Source organism: Pieris napi, chromosome 14 (genome assembly GCF_905475465.1).
Source record: "Pieris napi chromosome 14, ilPieNapi1.2, whole genome shotgun sequence".
Taxonomy (NCBI): domain Eukaryota; kingdom Metazoa; phylum Arthropoda; class Insecta; order Lepidoptera; family Pieridae; genus Pieris; species Pieris napi.
Genome location: NC_062247.1, coordinates 11,293,120 through 11,310,950, shown reverse-complemented (window position 1 = coordinate 11,310,950; position 17,831 = coordinate 11,293,120). Strand labels below are relative to the sequence as shown.

Sequence of the window (17,831 nt, the reverse complement as noted above, 5' to 3'; positions counted from 1 at the left end):
AAAAACCTTACACACGATGACGTAATATAGGTGAGCGTGAGCGCGGCCGGTGCATCCGGTACGCGTTAGAGTGAGACAGACTATATAGGCATTTTAGTCTGAGTCTGGTAGAGTGGTAGATTGAAATAATATCAAAGAAAAAACTTGAATTAATATCAAAGAAAAACAAATACTGCATAAATAAATAATTATAACTGCATAAGTTGATAAAAAATGCTATGCAATAGCTTTACCGCGGCAGTCCCCGAGTGCCACATTAGAACACAGAGTGTTATTTTATTTTTGCTATCAAATATCATACATTCAAGGAGGATAATCAGCTGATACTTATGAAGATTTGTTACAGAAAGGATATACATGTGTAAAAATGACCTGAGAACTTAAGAATGCGCAAACAGATCTATGCAACTTCCTCACAATCACAGCACACTTACGGCTTTACGAGGGGACTCTTTGTATCGAAGAAATCGCATTTTACGTCAAAATCAAACACATTTTAGATATACGGGAATCTAACACAGCGGTAAGACTTATCTATAATTATATAAGTTATTCGTTTCTTGTTTAAAACAACATTTTCGAATAACACTTTATTAAATACATGTCACCTTTTACAAGTCAAGTTCAATATTATTCAGCTTTAACACCGTTAAAAATGGGTATATCGTTTACCCTTATTTCAAAGTAAAATGGTCTATTAGCAAAGAATGTAACCGGCGGTTGTGAGTCAAGACTGGCTGTCATACCATCAAATTCTGAAACAAAACATTGGAATTATAATAAAATATAATAGCTTATTTTTCCGACCCTAATGTCGGCCAATAGAATTGCACCATTCGACGTCACGTGGTACAACCTACATGGTATTATACTGAAAATTTTTTGTGAAATTTTTTTCTGGTCGTTGCTTCAAGAAAAGTATTAAGTAGTTGTTTTATTCATTATGATATTCTTATTTGTTAACTGTACATTTCGTCTCATGGTGCAATTCTATTGGCCGACATTTGGGTCGGAAAAATAATCCCCCGAATACCACTCGAGCTTCAAAATTATCTGGTATTTCCCTCAAGGTTCCCTGCAAACGACTATAGTCGTCATGACGACTATATTAATTGTTTGCAACGAACCTATCGGGAAATACCCGATAATTTTGAAGCTCTTGTGGTATTACATATGAAAATTATCGAACAATTATTGAAAGAATGTTGTGTAATATAATAAGTCAAGGCCAGTAACATCCAATAGTATAAGATCCCGCTATACAACGACCTTCACCGAGATGCTTATTTAATGAAACTTATTTTATATTTAATTTAATATGTCAATAAATATAATCCATATGGGTTGCCTAGCAAATTTCAGTCCAGAGTATGTTTAATGAATATTTAAAAAAAAAATTTTTTTTATAATTTGCATGTAGTAAATTTCTTGAACTTTTTTCAATCAATATTTTTAATCAGGGTAGTATTATATATGTATCACTAAAAACTTCTTCTATACTCAAGATGTATATATACTTTAGTGTCACATAAAAAATATACACATAAATAATTAATTGATTAAAAACAACCTAACTTTTGCATATTCTATGGGCTTCATACTTTCGATTGGTATAGAATTTATCTAATAATCATACCGGTGAAATGTTTAAAAAAATATTTTTTTTTAAATTAATTAAAAATACTCTGGACTGAAATTTGCTAGGCAACCCATATGGATTATATTTATTGACATATTAAATAATATATAAAATAAGTTTCATTAAATAAGCATCTCGGTGAAGGTCGTTGTATAGCGGGATCTTAGACCACAATAAAAACATATTTATTATCATAAAAAGTAACTGTCATATTTTTTTTGTGTTACATTGGGCAAACGAGCAGTTGAGCAACTGATACAGCTCATAGACCGTTGCCAGTAGGCTTGCAAGTGCGTTGCCGGTCCTTTAGGTTACATAAGAAAAATGTAACCCAGGCTCCAATCTATTGAAACTATAGTCCCACCAGTTGATTCAATATATACTGAGACAGTTATTATGGTATTGGATCACGATATTTAATGACCGTCGGACCCCTGCCATACAGGCTCTATTTTAACTAATTAACAGTCCTTTGTCGCACTTGTTTTTGTTCCTTACAATCCTTTGTTCTCAGTGAGCATACTCACTAACCAATTTAAGTCAAAATGGAATTAGAATTATATATTTTAATTGTCATAATAATTTATATCGCGACTTACCGTTGGCTGCTGCAGCTTCTGCGCCATCCTCATTGACTTCAATGAAAGCCTTCTGTATGGCATCAGTTATAAATAAGTCATCCCATTCCATTAGCATTTTACTTAAACGGGCTTGTCCGGGTACAAATAGTTTCGTAACGTTCATCTGAAAAAATATTCAATTCTAAATTGGATTATTCTAATTGCCCATAAAAATGTAAGCAGAAGATTATTTAATGTAGTAACAATTTAAAACAAAGGTTTTGTGTGTAATGTTCCTTATATCGAAAGGGACAAGGGAAAGAAGGTGGATAGAATATATAGAAGCTTTAGTAGGAAGCGAATGGAGAAAGGAAGCAATAGACAGAGTTATTTAGAAAAAGCTGGAGGAGGCCTTTACCCGTGAAGGGGTTCCGATCAATGGCACAGAAGCAAGTTAGGATATTAGGATAACAAGAAAAGGAAAATTTATATTACAAATCTAAACTGTACTGTCAAGATAATAATCGGGCTTTGTTATTATTATGTTCGCCAACATACAACAACAACTAAGTATTATCTAAAAACGTTATAGAAAACACAAGGTTTAAAAAACTTTAGAAAATAATAAGTTACATTTGATAAAACAAGTCTCAGATTTGTTGTAGTTTCAATTTTGAACTTAGGAATTGTGACATGGACTTGTCTATAGTACATGTTATAAATGGCTCTGTCGACTGCTGATGGGTCTCGTAATTTCTCCGCTAGCTGGATTATTCCATCGATTTCATTGGGGAGCACCAGTATCATGGATGCTTCACGACCTTCATAGAACATTTGGAGGACCTGTAAAATATGTTTATTACCTGTTAAGTACACAAAAGGTCCATGAACTTTAGTATTCGTACATGTGAATAAAATAAAAATAAAGCGTGTGCGTGTAACGTATATGCGCGATTGAATTAAAACTTCTTTGGCGTTGACGGCATATATCACTGAAATGATTAAATATTAACTTAAATAAGAAATATCATATTATAATTTAATATTTCTTATTCATGTGCTTAACAAAGATTATTCATACGAAAAAACTGGCCGTATCTATAACAAAAGAAAAGCAAGCTAGGATAGGAACCTTAATTACCCCTCTTTAGTGGAATTTTAATTTGGTCACACGTTACTTGTACTTCATTATAAATATTTATTTTATTATTTTAAATATATTTTATTATTGTATTATTTCATTCACATATTTTCATAATAATAATAACATAATTACAAGAATCAGTATCAAATAAAACGAGTGAATGCTATCCTAAATGAACATTACCAAGTAACTGAACTTAAATCAGTTACTCCCCTAGTCGCGCTTAAAGAAGTTTTACTTCAATAAATAAATTAAAAACAGCCTGACGCCTGTATTCGGGTACTTAATAATCAGGATTACATTAGGCCCATGTCGTTATGTTTAACAGTAGTACAACACGACCTCCTACGGAGTGAAGGTCTCCTGCAAATTCTTCCATTTGTCTCTCATCCTCGCCATTATTTTCCAATCCTTCCCCGCTATCCTTATTATTGCACTTGGTTATTTAATCCAAGAGGTTTTACGGTATCTGCAAACTACAAGAGTTATAAAACTCTATACTTTAAACCTTACCTTAGCGTCTAATTCTGGAACCTCCACGTAATTGAAATAAGATTTTTGGTACATCATCGGAACTGTTACTGATCTCTCTTTAGTAATATGGAACACCTGGTCGTATGTATTGCCATGGTTGAACGGCTTCTGCCAGAGACCCTATAGAACATTAAATAAATAATGAAAAACAATTTGATAAATAACATATGTACCTAGGTTTTATGAAGCAGCTTGGAACTTATTATTTTGAATAGAACACTATATGCTGACAGTTTTGTCTTGTTGCCAATTTAAATGTTGAATTTATAACTTAAAAATATCTTCTAAATATATAAAAATGAATCCCTATTTCCCTTAGTCACGGCATCATGCGTGAAAGGCTGGACCGATTTAGAAAATTATCTTTTTGTTGTGTATATTATTGTCAGGAAAAGGTTCTTATGAAAGAAAAATTAAGAAAATTGCGCGGAAAATTAGAAATTTTAAGAAAACTTGACCACCATGTTAAGTAATCCTAACTTATGTTACGATAGCAATTTTTTTTTCAGTGCATAGCGCTTTTACTTCAAACTTTTTTGATGTAACGTTATGGCGTTTGACATAACATTGACAGAATGCGTACTGCACATATCGTCAATAGGATTTAAGAAAAATTAATATCGTTTAAAACAAATGCTTCGATTGGAGTTATTATATTGATAATATTCATATGAATTAATTATATTGATAAAATACTTCTGTTCTCGTGGCGGAATACCAACAAAACTAAAAAACTAAAATATACGCGCCAGAAAAACAAACAAAGAATGTTCTTATATCATATACACTTTGTTTCCTAAATATTTTTTTTAGTTAATTCTACCAATTAGAAATCAATATTCATAGTTAAGACAGGACAACGTCTGTCGGGTCCGCTAGTTATTTTATAAATATTTTATTTTCTTAGCTTAAAATTTACTTGTGACAAAATATTTTATAAATAACACAGGAAAATTATTATTTAACTTTTTATTATTATTATATTAATGTGAAATAAAATATATACCGGTGACCCCAGAGCTGGTGCTTTCCTCGCTCAACGAATAAATATCGCAATGAGGCGAGGAAATGCTGCCATCGTTAAAGGTACACTGCCACAGGGACCAAACTTTTTAAATTTGTTCTGATTTTCTTTTTATTAGTTTTTATGATTACTACGTCGATTAAGAAAATTCTAAATACTGTATATTTCATTGTTATGTTTAGGTTTTGATAAACGTTATATATAATTAAATGTGAAAAGAATTAAAGGTATTATAGTCATGTGTTAACGCGTACAAGAAACGCCTCGGCTTTATAGGCGATATTTATAGGTAATACCCTTTATTATATATATATATATATATATATATATATATATATATTTCATAAGATCCAAGGGTTAAGCCACAGTTGAGATTTAGTGCTAATCTCGTATGTCAAATACATATTGGATTTGTCATAAAGAAGTCATCGAAGTATCGAAGCGTACAGACGACGGGAAACGACTGTGCATGGTCTAATAAAACTGTGATGAAAATTACTCGATGAACATTTTCAGTTCACTCCATGGAGACCTTTCGCCGAGTCGTTTTAGAAACCTTGCTGTGTTAATTTATTTCCTATTGTTGTTAAATTCGAGCTTGGCGGACCCATGCGACTTCTTCAATACAAAGAGTCCTGTCGTGAGTTGTCTGCTGAGATATCGCGGGCTACTTGATTGTGAGGAAGTTGCATGGATCTGTTTAGCGCTGTCTTTATAAGCACTCATGTCATTTTCACTCGTGTACTTCGTTTTTACATCATATTATTATATGTATCTGATTGTCCTCTTTGTAACTTTACAATAAAATTTAAAAGCAATTGCGTATTTTAAATGTTATTTTACCTTAAAGTAGATAGCGTTGACAAGAACAGCATGAGTATTGGCATTCAAGGAATACGGGTTAACGAGATCTTTAATTTTTTTATTCGTTTGTTCTTCAACCTGTAATTAATGTTTGTGTTAACCCAATTGCAACATGTCCATTTTTGTATGAAATTCACAAAGAGATAACGATTTTAATTGCATTGTAAACTTGTATGGATTAAAAGATTTTAGGCTGACTGCCTAATGCTACCTGCATTTACCCAAACCTCTGCCAAAAATTTATAAAAATCTGACTATATGTCCTGGCAGAAAAATCAATTATCTAACCACTACAGCTGCCAAATCTGTATAGAAAATCTACGATAGTGAGAGAGAGACACTACAATTCTAAACAAAAATTAATCAAAAACCCGTATTAAAACATGTTTCTACGAAACAAAAAAAATTATTAAACTATACTATGACAGAAAAATTTATGTCTGAATAATGATAGTTTAGAATTTTGAAATTATTGTTGTTAAATGTATTTATTACCCAAGCGTTGATTTCGTTAGCGGTTTTCTGTGCTTGAGTAAAGTCTACATTTTTGAATTCGGAATCAAACACGTCACGGATGGTCGTTGCAAAGTTTTCATATACTTCAGATTTGGACGTGACGTATATTTTACTTGCTGTTTTAAGTTCCACTCCATTTATGGTTTTTAAGTTTCTTTTGGCCTCTGAAAACGCAGCTATTATCTGAAACATTTATAAAAAAACGTTAACTCTTGAGATGAATGATGCATTAAATAAAAATAAAAATAAAATAAAATATGTTTATTATGGAACATATGATACATGTAACACTTATTCCACGTCATTAAATTTCAATTTGTAGGCATCCCTACTCATCGGCCAAGAAAACAGAGGGTGTAGGCCGAGAGAAAAAGCCGGCGAAAAAACTCTCGGTACTCTTTTAAAATAGCAAATCATCAAACAACACTTATTTTAAAACAAATATCGCAAATTAATTAGAAGTAGCCTGTCTAGCACTAGTCCCAGGCCTTTTTATCAACTAGATAGTCGTTAACTTTATAGTAAGCCTTTTTACACAGCTTTTCTTTAATACATTTCTTAAATTTATTAAAAGCCAGAGATAAAATAGCCTCTGGGATTTTATTAAAGAAGACTTTCCCAAAAAATAATTACTAACTATTAAAAACTAACGAATAGCCCTCTTTGGCAGGGTGAAAATAGTTTCGACATCAGCAGCATGACCCCATAATAATAAGTCAAAAGTCATGCTATGAAAGTAACTAAAATAAACAAGTAGCTGTATCGACATCGACTGCGACCGAGTAGGCTGCAGAACTAAGTCTCTTCGCCAATCCGTCAATATGTGGGAACCACATCCATGGTGATTCCAAGAAATACAGTTGTATCATCCAGATTCAATTCCTTATCGTTTATAATTGGTCTAGTATCCATAACCCTTGCATTTTTTACAGAAAATTTAATGCATTTTGTCTTTTTTGCATTAAGTAGAAGGTTATTCATACTAAACCAATGGACAATCGAAGATAGAGCATTGTTCACATCGTCAAAATTTCTAAAAATCGATTGGATTTTCAAAATCAAGGACATAACATCAGCAAACAAAACTATCCAATGTTTTTTCTCTACCATAAAAGTTACATCATTTATATAAACAAGAAAGAGGAAAGGGCCAAGAATTGAGCCCTGTGTTACCCCCATATCTACTGCCGACCCTAAGGACCTCTTACCATTCACTTCAACCTTCTGAGTTCTACTGTGTAAATAGAAATATTATACCTTATGATGTTGTGAACTTCGGTACATTTGCTATGCTTGTTTAGTTAATGATATAAGCATAGGCCGTGAAATATCTTTTTGGGTTCCAGATCTCTCTGGACCTAAATTTTTTATTTTAAAATTTAAAAGTTAAATGACTCTAATGATTCACGACTAATGGCTGTAAGTACAGCTGCATTGAATTTGTCTTACAATAAAATTAATAGCTTTAAAATGAAAGGTCATTAACTAACTCTAGTATAATATCTGCATTGTTAAGAGATTGAGTATTTTAAATAAAAAAAATACTAGTAATAACTAAAAATAGAAGTGTATTTTTTTTTTAAATAAAATTTATGTTCACTTAATCATATATTTTAGAATTGATTGTTACTTATACTGTAGAAAATGCAATATATATGTGATGTTCTTTAATAAATATACTTTAAAAGTGGATTCAATATAACATATTTAACTTATATAAATAAAAAAATAAAATATAATTAAAATTAACTTGAATCCCTCGAATAGCCTTCACTTACCGCATTATCGTTGGGCATGCCAATGGCCTTCAAAAGTTGGTGGTGCGATTCACCCTCAGAGGCCAAGGCGAGCTGGGCCAATGGGGTCAGTACAGAGTATCCTGACAGCACTACACTCTGTTGTGGATTATACTTCACTATTTCCTGTAAAGAACGTATTTAGTATGTTAATAAACTGCAAAGCAATCGTTATTTCATTATTTACATTTCTCGACGCTTCGAGTGCTTATAGTTATAGTCAGTCGTTCAAGAAGTTTTTTTTTTAATAATAGGCAAACGGGCAGGAGGCCCACCTGATGTTGAGTGATGCCGCCGCCCAAGGACACTTACATTTCCAGAAGCAAGTGCGTTGCCGGCCTTTAAAAAATTGATACGCTCTTTTCTTGAAGGAACCTAAGTCGAATTGGTTTGTAAATACTGCAGTGGGCAGCTGGTTTGGCTGTCTAGCTTTAAATATAAACAATAGACAATATTTATTTTTAATAATAAAAATAAGGCTACATTAAAATATTTATATTCGATTTGTATTATTACTTCAATTATGAACTATAAACACTGAAAGACGAGCTCGGCTGAGCTTGTTATTTTCTAAGGGGAGATTATTGTCTCTGTTATTTTTCTTAGGCGTCGAATCTTAAATTCACAGGTAACATCTTGGGGGAACACATAACTCCCTCTATATACGCCTATGCACTAGTTGAGTACTACATATAATTAAATTTTAAGATTGCACGACATGTTTTCTATTTGCGGTACGTCTGCGGTCTACACCTTTCCATGATCATATAATAATACATAACAAGCTTTTAATGCCTTGCTACACGTAATACTAATTGTTTTGCTGTAAATCAAATCATGGACTTCTCGGTCAAGTTTTGAATTAAAAAATATATTTCATTACAAAATACATGCAATAGATTGTTTTTGATCATTCTTCTTTAAAAGTCAGCTATCCCAAAAAATTCGCCGATTTTTAGGTCCTATTTTTATTTATTGCGTTTTAGAAATGCCGATTTCCTCACGATGATTAACTTCATAGTCGGGGATTGAACGCATATGCTCTGGATTAACAGTTGTTGCCAGAGCCAACACTCCAACTAATCAAATAGTAATACATACATCTAACATAATATTGTAAAATTATTATTATAAAAATGATTACCGTCCTCGCAGAAGATATCGTGGCCTTCAAGCCAGAGGGGCGTATAAGCAATACCCCTACTTTTCAGGAGACAAAAAAAACTTAATAAGTTTTTTTGCAATGTATCTCTTTATCTGAAAATGTACATGTGTCTACTAAAGTACTTTCTTAATAACGTGAAATGATTATTTTCTTTGTAAGTATTTAAAAACTTGCAATATTGCACTTACTTCCATTTGGCTCGACAGTTGTAGGCAAACCGTATGTTTTCTTTTCTCAGAAAACGCTTTTATCGGATGGACGTAAAATACAAAAGCTTTTTACGCAATGAAATATTTAAAAAAACATCTGAACTTAGTTCAAGTATCGTGAAAAATCATAAATAAATATTTTTTATATAATTAAATGCAGTATTTCTACCATTTTTGAAGATAACACGTCCGTCTGGCTTGTCAAAAATATAAAATTAGTTTTGTTCCAAGACAGACGTAAGGGCTTCTTAGGGTTAATTTCGATGGCAGTGAAATAAAACAAGGCACAAAAATAGTTTAAAATTATTATTATTTAAAAAGGAACTTGGAACCATTAAACTTTTAAAAGAAAAACTTAGCATAGGTATAATTAACACTCTAGTATTACAAAGATAATTATTGTTTCTTTGGTCGTATTCAGCATTCACGATTGCAGAGATCTTAAAGCTGTTGAAAAAAAGTTGTTTACCTACATAGAAACAGAATAAACAAACTAAAAAAACTGATAATTATAAAAATATCTATAAAGATGAAAAACATGAATAGTATTAAACTTGGTTACCTATTAAAAAATAGATGTTTACCTAAATAGAAACAAAATAAACAAACAAAAAAAATACATCTATAAAAATATCTATAAAGATGAAAAACATGAATAGTAAGTACTTTCCATTTAGTTGCATGCAATCTCATTTAAATTTAGAGCAGGTACATGCAAACGACTTAATCTATTTAGATCCAACTGAGCAAGCAAAAGTAATAAGTTCAAACATCTATGTAGGTTCTTATCAAATGAACTGATTAATTCTTTTTCCCTGACCGACGTCTTAAATATGAGGCTCGTGTTGCAGATAATTCCAATTCGTCATCATCTTGACGAGGCCTAGTCTGAGGCAACGATCCTGATACAGACTGAACAGGAAGTTTTTCATAGTAGTAGTTATGATTCTTGGTAATCGTCCCATCTCAACGCATTTCCATCAGATCTTTATGTTTTGCTTGTTTTAACAAAATTTGTCCTGGGTACAGTTTTGCAAGATTCGAATTATGTTCCGATCTAGTCACTCTCTCCTTTAATTTTACCTCTTTGAATTCTTCCCAGAAAACATATTTAAAAAACAACGAATGGGAAATGTTTTTATTAAATCGTAACCATCTTACGTTAGCCCATTGCAAAACAGTTCCATCAGTGGCTTTCATTGTATTTGGAATAATAGTACTTCGCAGTGATTTGAAATCCAAAAAGTCTGTGTGTTCCATAACTTGAACATTATATGGATTGTCTTTACGAGCTAGTCGTATGACATTTTGCCAGTCATCAGGGATGTAGATTTTGGCATACTCAGAAGCTCGTTCAATTGTCGAGTGCATGTTGTCGCACTCCATGTAGGTGTGACCAGGTTCAAGAAATTTATAGTCAATGACTCTAATCTCATTGTCAGGTGATGTAATGATATAATTGAACATAGCAACAAGCACAGAATTTCTATTCTGCCCTGGACAGCAGTCAGAAAATAAAATCAGGTGATCGACATTGGAGAGATTTGAGATGTAATTATAGAGACATGTTGATACTTCGTTTGATCCACGGTTGCCTTCATATTCCGGCCAAAAATAACAATAGCCTTGTTTAGTCGCTGCATTGTGAATTGTGAAATTCATGCTACCTAACTTCCGTTTATAAAATACAGGTTTTCCTAAAACCAAAGGACAATATAGCACTGCTTCAAAGTCAAAAGTACAAACATGCGAGCGACTATCTTCTATTGCTTTAATTTTATCCGATGTTTTTTCTTCCTGTGCATAGTATTTTCTGTTAACATGCTCTTCATATTCTTCTTGTTTCGCCTTTTGTTCTTCTTCAGTTAATTGCTCATATTTGTTACACCAACACTGGTCCTTTCTTGGTTTGTGGAAACCTATATTCTTATTTAAAATTAGTTCTTTATACGAAGTTTTTCCAATGGGTTTCTTATGGTTCTCCAAACATTGCTGCTTATATAATTCGTACATTTTTTCTTTATTGAGAATGGTCTCCAAATAAATCTTTTTTGTATCTTTACGGCACCAATGAGAAGGCACTTTTGGAAATGAATCTATGTGATCATTAGCAAACTTTATGTTGTCTTCGCTAAATTTGTTGCAAGGTATGTGATGACCTCTTTTATCAGGGGAAGGTATATTACCCACTCCTCGGCGCGCTTTCTTCAAAGCAGTACGGACCATCTTGTCACTGATATCCAGTGTACGAAGAAAAAAAGGTTGACACACATTTACCGTTTCCGAATTAATCTTGAAACTGTAATTCAAAGTGAATTTCCTTCTCGAGTTTGTCACACGTGATCCTGTTGCTTCAGTTAAAACCACGTTCGATACTATAAAATCCCTTTGTCTTTCAATACTACCCAAACCCCAAAATGACAAATGAATATTCTTTCTCGTACTATTATCAATTTTTGTATGACAAGCTCGTTGACACTTACAATTTTCATTGCCACACTTTTTTGCCGGTACATTTTTTCCTTGACTTGATATGTATGTTTCACCGCAATTTTTCTTCGTTTTTCTAATGTTTTTTTTCCAATTTTCCGGTATTTTTCTTTTGCATCTTTTCACTTTTTGACGATCAAGGTTACTTTCAAGTGTGGGCGATTCTTCTATTTCTTGTGGATTAGTAATGCTGACTGGTTGTTCAATTTGAACTAAAGATGAGGACGTAATGGGTGACATTGGCGAGCACTGAATTTCCTCGTCATCAGGTTGGTAATTAGGGTCTGCTACAGAGTCATCGCTGTCATCAATGAAAGTTGACAGATTCTCGTTATGTGGGTTTTCAGAAGTTTCTATAATGCTAGGGCTTCCTATTGAGTGTATGGATGCTACTGGTGTAAACAGCGGTGTAAGTTGTTTTTCTATTGATGGAACCGATGATTCTAGTAGTTCGTAATCCTTGTTTGTCCTAAATACTGACAATGGTGATTTATTGGAATATAATATTGGAACATTAAAGTCATAACCGTTAAAGCCTAAATTTTCCATTCCATCAAGGTTACTTTCAAGTGTGGGCGATTCTTCTATTTCTTGTGGATTAGTAATGCTGACTGTTTGTTTAATTTGAACTAAAGATGAGGACGTAATGGGTGACATTGGCGAGCACTGAATTTCCTCGTCTTCAGGTTGGTAATTAGGGTCTGCTACAGAGTCATTGCTGTCATCAATGAAAGTTGGCAGATTCTCGTTAAGTGGGTTTTCAGAAGTTTTTATAATGCTAGGGCTTCCTATTAAGTGTATGGATGCTACTGGTGTAAACAGCGGTGTAAGTTGTTTTTCTATTGATGGAACCGATGATTCTAGTAGTTCGTAATCCTTGTTTGTTCTAAATACTGACAATGGTATACGGCCGACTATTGAACACTGCGACTGCGCGGGTGGAAAGAGCGCGGCGCGAATTCAAGGTCGTATACGCATACGTCTTTTTGGCATGACATTTTATTGGTAATCAAAACAAATTCGAAAGTCGTATGAACATACGTCTATATGGCCCGACAATATATTGGTAGGTCATATGAAAATCGATAATCGTATGAAATCGAATGTACGTACGACTTTGTGGTCCGTTACACAATTCGTCATTAGTGGTTACGACCGCGGTACGTCTTTCTGGCATGAAAATAATATCTGAATTCAGTTATACGCCTAAAAGTATTTTATTAATATCTTCTAAAGTAATTAACTTACAAATATGAAAAAAACAGAGGTGGTGTATCGATAAACTTAGAAATAATTGACGTAATAAAAAAAAAAACGATTTTTTTTTATACGCCCCTCTGGCTTGAAGCCCGCGATATATATTATATAATTAAGTCGTTGGTATGGCTAGTTTTAGTTTAGTTAAAATTGCAAGGACATGTCATAGGAGTTAATTGTCTTCTAAAAATTCATCACTGACACATCTTAGACATTGAAGCTAGTATGAGGTACGAAATAAAAAAAGTGTGTTTATTTATTATAACAATGCATTACAATGTGTAAGATTTGGAAACCCTTTTAAGTAAAAAAAACCGTGTCAGGGTTTCCAGAACAAATAAAAAAAAAAGGGTGCGTGTACTTATGTACGCGCGCCAAAGAAGTATAACTTCTTAAGTTATACTTCTTTGGCATTATTAAAAATAGTTTTTGATTGCACGCAATTAATTAATTTTAATTAAATTATCAAAGACTGGAAAAAAAGTCATTATAGTTACTAAAGTTCAGTTTACATTTGAAAATTTAAATAAATAAATATTTATTATTATTCTCTTACATTAAGTGTAACATAAATTCTATTATTATTCGAATGTTGTTTTTAAATTATGTTCAATGCCGTCGCATCTTCCGTGGGCAACTTCATTCTGTTAATTTTGTGGCACGGTGTGCAAATTACACTCTCATCAAATTTTTATAAGGCGCCTAAAGAAGTATAACTTCAATAAAAAAAAATATTTTAAATTACAATTTTGATTTTTTTAAACTGTTTACAACAACTTCCCCAAATTTTTAACAAAAAGCTGTGTGTGGGGGTATATAAAATGTTGTTGTAATATTATTGTCAATGCTAATAATTATTTCGACATTTTGCTTATATTCTCTTTTATAAGAATCATTTAGAGTATAAGATGACCTATTGTACGAGCCAAGGCTGTACATTTTGCTCACTCAGACATTCTTAGCTTAGCTTTATAAGCATGGCGAGTTTCTAAATCGTCGGAGTTACGCCCCGAGAGTATAGACAGACGTAGGCACTCTATTCGACTGTTAAATTGCATTCATTCGTTACATAGCAATTAACATGTCATTATTTCGTTTATAATCTGTTGTTGTCACGAGTAGTTGATATATATAAAGTAAAAAAATCCTCTATTATTTAAAGCACACCGATGAGCTAGGATCGAACTATTAAAATCTTTATTTAAATGTTTAATTCAAGATATTACAGTAGTAAAGCATAATTATCAATTACACAGACGTAGAAATTTCAAAACCCATAACTGTTATCTGAGTCATGCATTTTACTCATTAGGTGATTTGACTGGAAAATGTATGCTAATTTACAAGTAGAATTTTATAATTCACTAGACATTTATTTTTTATAATATTTTCTCAGAGTTCAGTAGTTTTTCAGTATATTTATTACACTTAACGGAATGATAATAGTAATAGCCTACTACATAATTTTAATTCACATTTACATTTAACCACATTTCTTTAATTTTCTTGTAACATATATACTGTTAATATATGATGTGGTGTTCTTTAATACATAAATGAATTATTATGAAAATACATAATTTATTTTTGTAATAGATTATATAGATATATAAAATACTCACATAAAACATTCTCGATGTAAACGCATCATTACCGCTTTTGAGGTCTGTCGGCACATTCACGGCGATTGTGACGGCGGCCACAGAAAACACTGAAAAATATTAGCGAATTTTAACACTCAATATTTAGTTCATTTCAATTTTGGATAACACAGGTCAACTGGTAAATTAAAGTTAAAAGCTATGTTAGAAATTAAATATTAAAAAGGAGCGTTAATTAGACGTACATTTGAAGCAAGATTTTTATGGTTTAGTTAAAATAGTGTGACAGATATTTTTTTGTTTTTATTATTATTGCTTAATATATTATAAATAAACTAGAAGTACAGAAAACATAAAAAAAAACAATTTCTAATCTTGGGGCCTGAAGGGCTAAACTACAGTACTTCCTAAAAAACTAAAGAGTTGAAAAAAAAATGGTTTAAAAAAAAGGTTTTATAATTGTCGCTTCAATGGCTATTAATTCAGGGTATTGAACATATAACACTTGACATTGTTCTTCCAGGAGTCATATTATAACTGATCTTCGGAGTCTGGGAAACCTACCTAATTCCTTCAAGTGTAAGAAATATAATAAAAGGAAATATAGTGGATAAAGTGCAAGAAGTGCATAAACACTTAATCTAAAATAAAAATGTGTGCTAGTGTACACACGTAAGAAGTGAAACTTCTTTATCACCTTATTTTTCGAAAAATGATCTACTATAGGTATGCAACTTTAGAGAAATTTAAGTTAAATAAAGTTTAACAAAAGGCTTTATTATCATAGACATGAATACAAATAATAAAATTATTTCATTTTACCGTATTACTACTAAGATTATAACAGAATTTCATTAATTGTAATATAAATATATATATAAATGGCTTTTAATGTCTTCGAATCAACCATGGTCGGGACAAGAAAAAGATAACGCGTAACGGAAAACTGTGACGCTTAACCGAAAAATGTGCCGGTAATTTTTTTTCACAAAAGCTTCACTTCAATACAAAAAGAAATAAACTTAAAACTATTCGGTGTTAATTGAACCAAAAATACAAAATATATGTTATTAGTATTTAAATAGAAAAAATTACTTACAATAAAATAAAGCGAGCTTCATAATGCCAGTCGATCCGTCCTCTTTCCGGCCACACTCTAACCTGTTGTACAAAGGTTTACTCTCTTTAAATATATGTCAATGCTTGATAATAATTCATAGGGTGCGTCCACATCTGGCGAATATGCCGCGATTGTGCAGCTCGCGAGCAGTTTGCGAGCTGCGCGCGTGTAGTCACGGCAATGGTAGCCGCGTTAAATTTATTTTTATGGACAGATCCTTTATAGCCACTGTGTGAGCCCAGTTTTTATAGAGCTCTTGCTTAAGACGGGAAGCCTCTCTGCAAGAATTACCGAACCATGGCCAAGATTTACCACGAATGGGAACCACAGAGTATGGGTAATGGGATATAGAGTTCCATTGCTTGTAGCACCACATCTCTCACTCAGCGACTCTCTCTCTCACTCGACTCAGCGCTGGCGTCAAGACCCTTGAAGCAGACTTGTGACCATGGGTATGCTGCAAAGAAATAACGCATGTCATCCCAATTGGCCGATTTGTAATGCCAGACACGACGGCATTCCGAAAACTGCGGGCGGGTTCGACGTCTAATTGCCATAACGGTAGGCACCAAGCAGTGGTCGGAGGACCCCAGAGGGACATCCACAATAACCTCATAGAAGCCTGGATGAGAAGTCAGTATAAGATCTAATAGCGAAGGCTGATGGTCAGCTCGGTCTGGTATTCGCGTAGGCGAAATTATGGTAGCCTCTTCCCAAATAGTCGGTCGTACGAGAATTCCACCACTCAAAATGATGGGCATTGAAATCACCCAGTATAACGACTTCAGCAGGCGAAAGAGACAGAAGGGAATCGAGAGCAGTTTAAACATGTTCTATAAATCGATCAACTTCGGTGTTGTCGCTGTGTGACCTGTAAAGGCCACCGTACCCACAAGGTAGAATATCAAGGTAGATCTTCATTTTTTGGTACTGAAAAATATTTTTAGAAGGTATAAAATTTAAAAAAAAATACTTGGTGAGACCAAGTTCTCTTATTTTTTTATCTATATCTATATTTTTATATAGCATAAAATAACAAAAATTTCATGCTTATTATTTGACCGGTATAATTGGGTATAATGCAAATAATAGGCGTGAATCTCTGATAGCAGCAACATAATAAGTACTCTGTAACAGCGAACCTGATTTTAATATCAAGATTTTACACCACACGATTTCAAGGTTGCGAAGTTCAACCTTTTTGTATTTTCATGTATTGCATCTTTGGCTATATCTTTAGCACGTGGGTAATACTGAAAATGTTTAGAACTGGCCAGTTGGAAACATTTTGAATTTCAATTTTAGAACACTTTGGTAACCTAACCTATATTGCATTAATTTGTCATTTGATTTTGTAAAGTGTGGCGGCAAATCTAAAACTCTTGTTACACGTGGAAGTGAACCCAATGCGACATTTTCGGTCAATGATTTTTTATTAGGACTTTCGTTGTGGACTAACTGAGCAAAAAAGCTATGATTGAGCGCAAAAGCGTAAATGCATTTTTTTAGTCAAAGCCCCAAGTTGACAGTTGCAGAAGTCCAAGAACATCTGGTCCGACATTTTCTTGGACCTGCAGCATTAAACATAGAACTCCGAATCTCCCTCAAAGATATTCGATCTCCTATAGCTCTTCTTAATGGCGGTACGGCGGTAATCTGCGATGACGGAAGGCAACGGGAAACCACCGTCATAATACTCCCTAGTTGATCAGCTCTGATCATTAAGCATGGATAGCACAAATATAGCCACGGCCCTGAGTCTCCGGCGTCCCTTAAATGGGTCAGGGGTGCGAAGAATCTCCGGAGGGGATCACGAACAAAAACAACGACACAGGCTAAAAATTGGAACATGGAACGTAAGGAGTCTTAAACAGCATGGGAAACTACATAATGTCATCAAAGAAATGAGGCG

At 33.1% G+C, this 17,831-nt stretch overlaps 1 protein-coding gene across 1 annotated transcript; it reads right to left on the bottom strand.

The window, feature by feature from the left end:
• Positions 1–575: 575 nt before the first annotated feature.
• LOC125055702 (alaserpin-like) lies at positions 576–16,038 on the bottom strand. Its single transcript, XM_047658187.1, has 9 exons — positions 15,899–16,038; positions 14,821–14,909; positions 8,060–8,203; positions 6,261–6,464; positions 5,745–5,843; positions 3,857–3,997; positions 2,833–3,042; positions 2,239–2,383; positions 576–755 (listed from the first exon to the last, which is right to left on the bottom strand). The coding sequence occupies exons 1-9, from the start codon at positions 15,918–15,920 to the stop codon at positions 631–633; spliced, it is 1,179 nt and encodes a 392-aa protein (XP_047514143.1). The 5' UTR covers positions 15,921–16,038; the 3' UTR covers positions 576–630.
• Positions 16,039–17,831: the final 1,793 nt, after the last annotated feature.

Bases quoted from the DNA above. Each gene is read 5' to 3' on its own strand.
- LOC125055702 (XM_047658187.1), bottom strand. From the start codon at position 15,920: ATGAAGCTCGCTTTATTTTATT. The intron at 6,465-8,059 runs GTAAGTGAAGGC...TAAATGTTTCAG, and splicing joins GCATGCCCAACGATAATGCG to ATAATAGCTGCGTTTTCAGA. The intron at 5,844-6,260 runs GTAATAAATACA...CATTAATTACAG, and splicing joins CTAACGAAATCAACGCTTGG to GTTGAAGAACAAACGAATAA.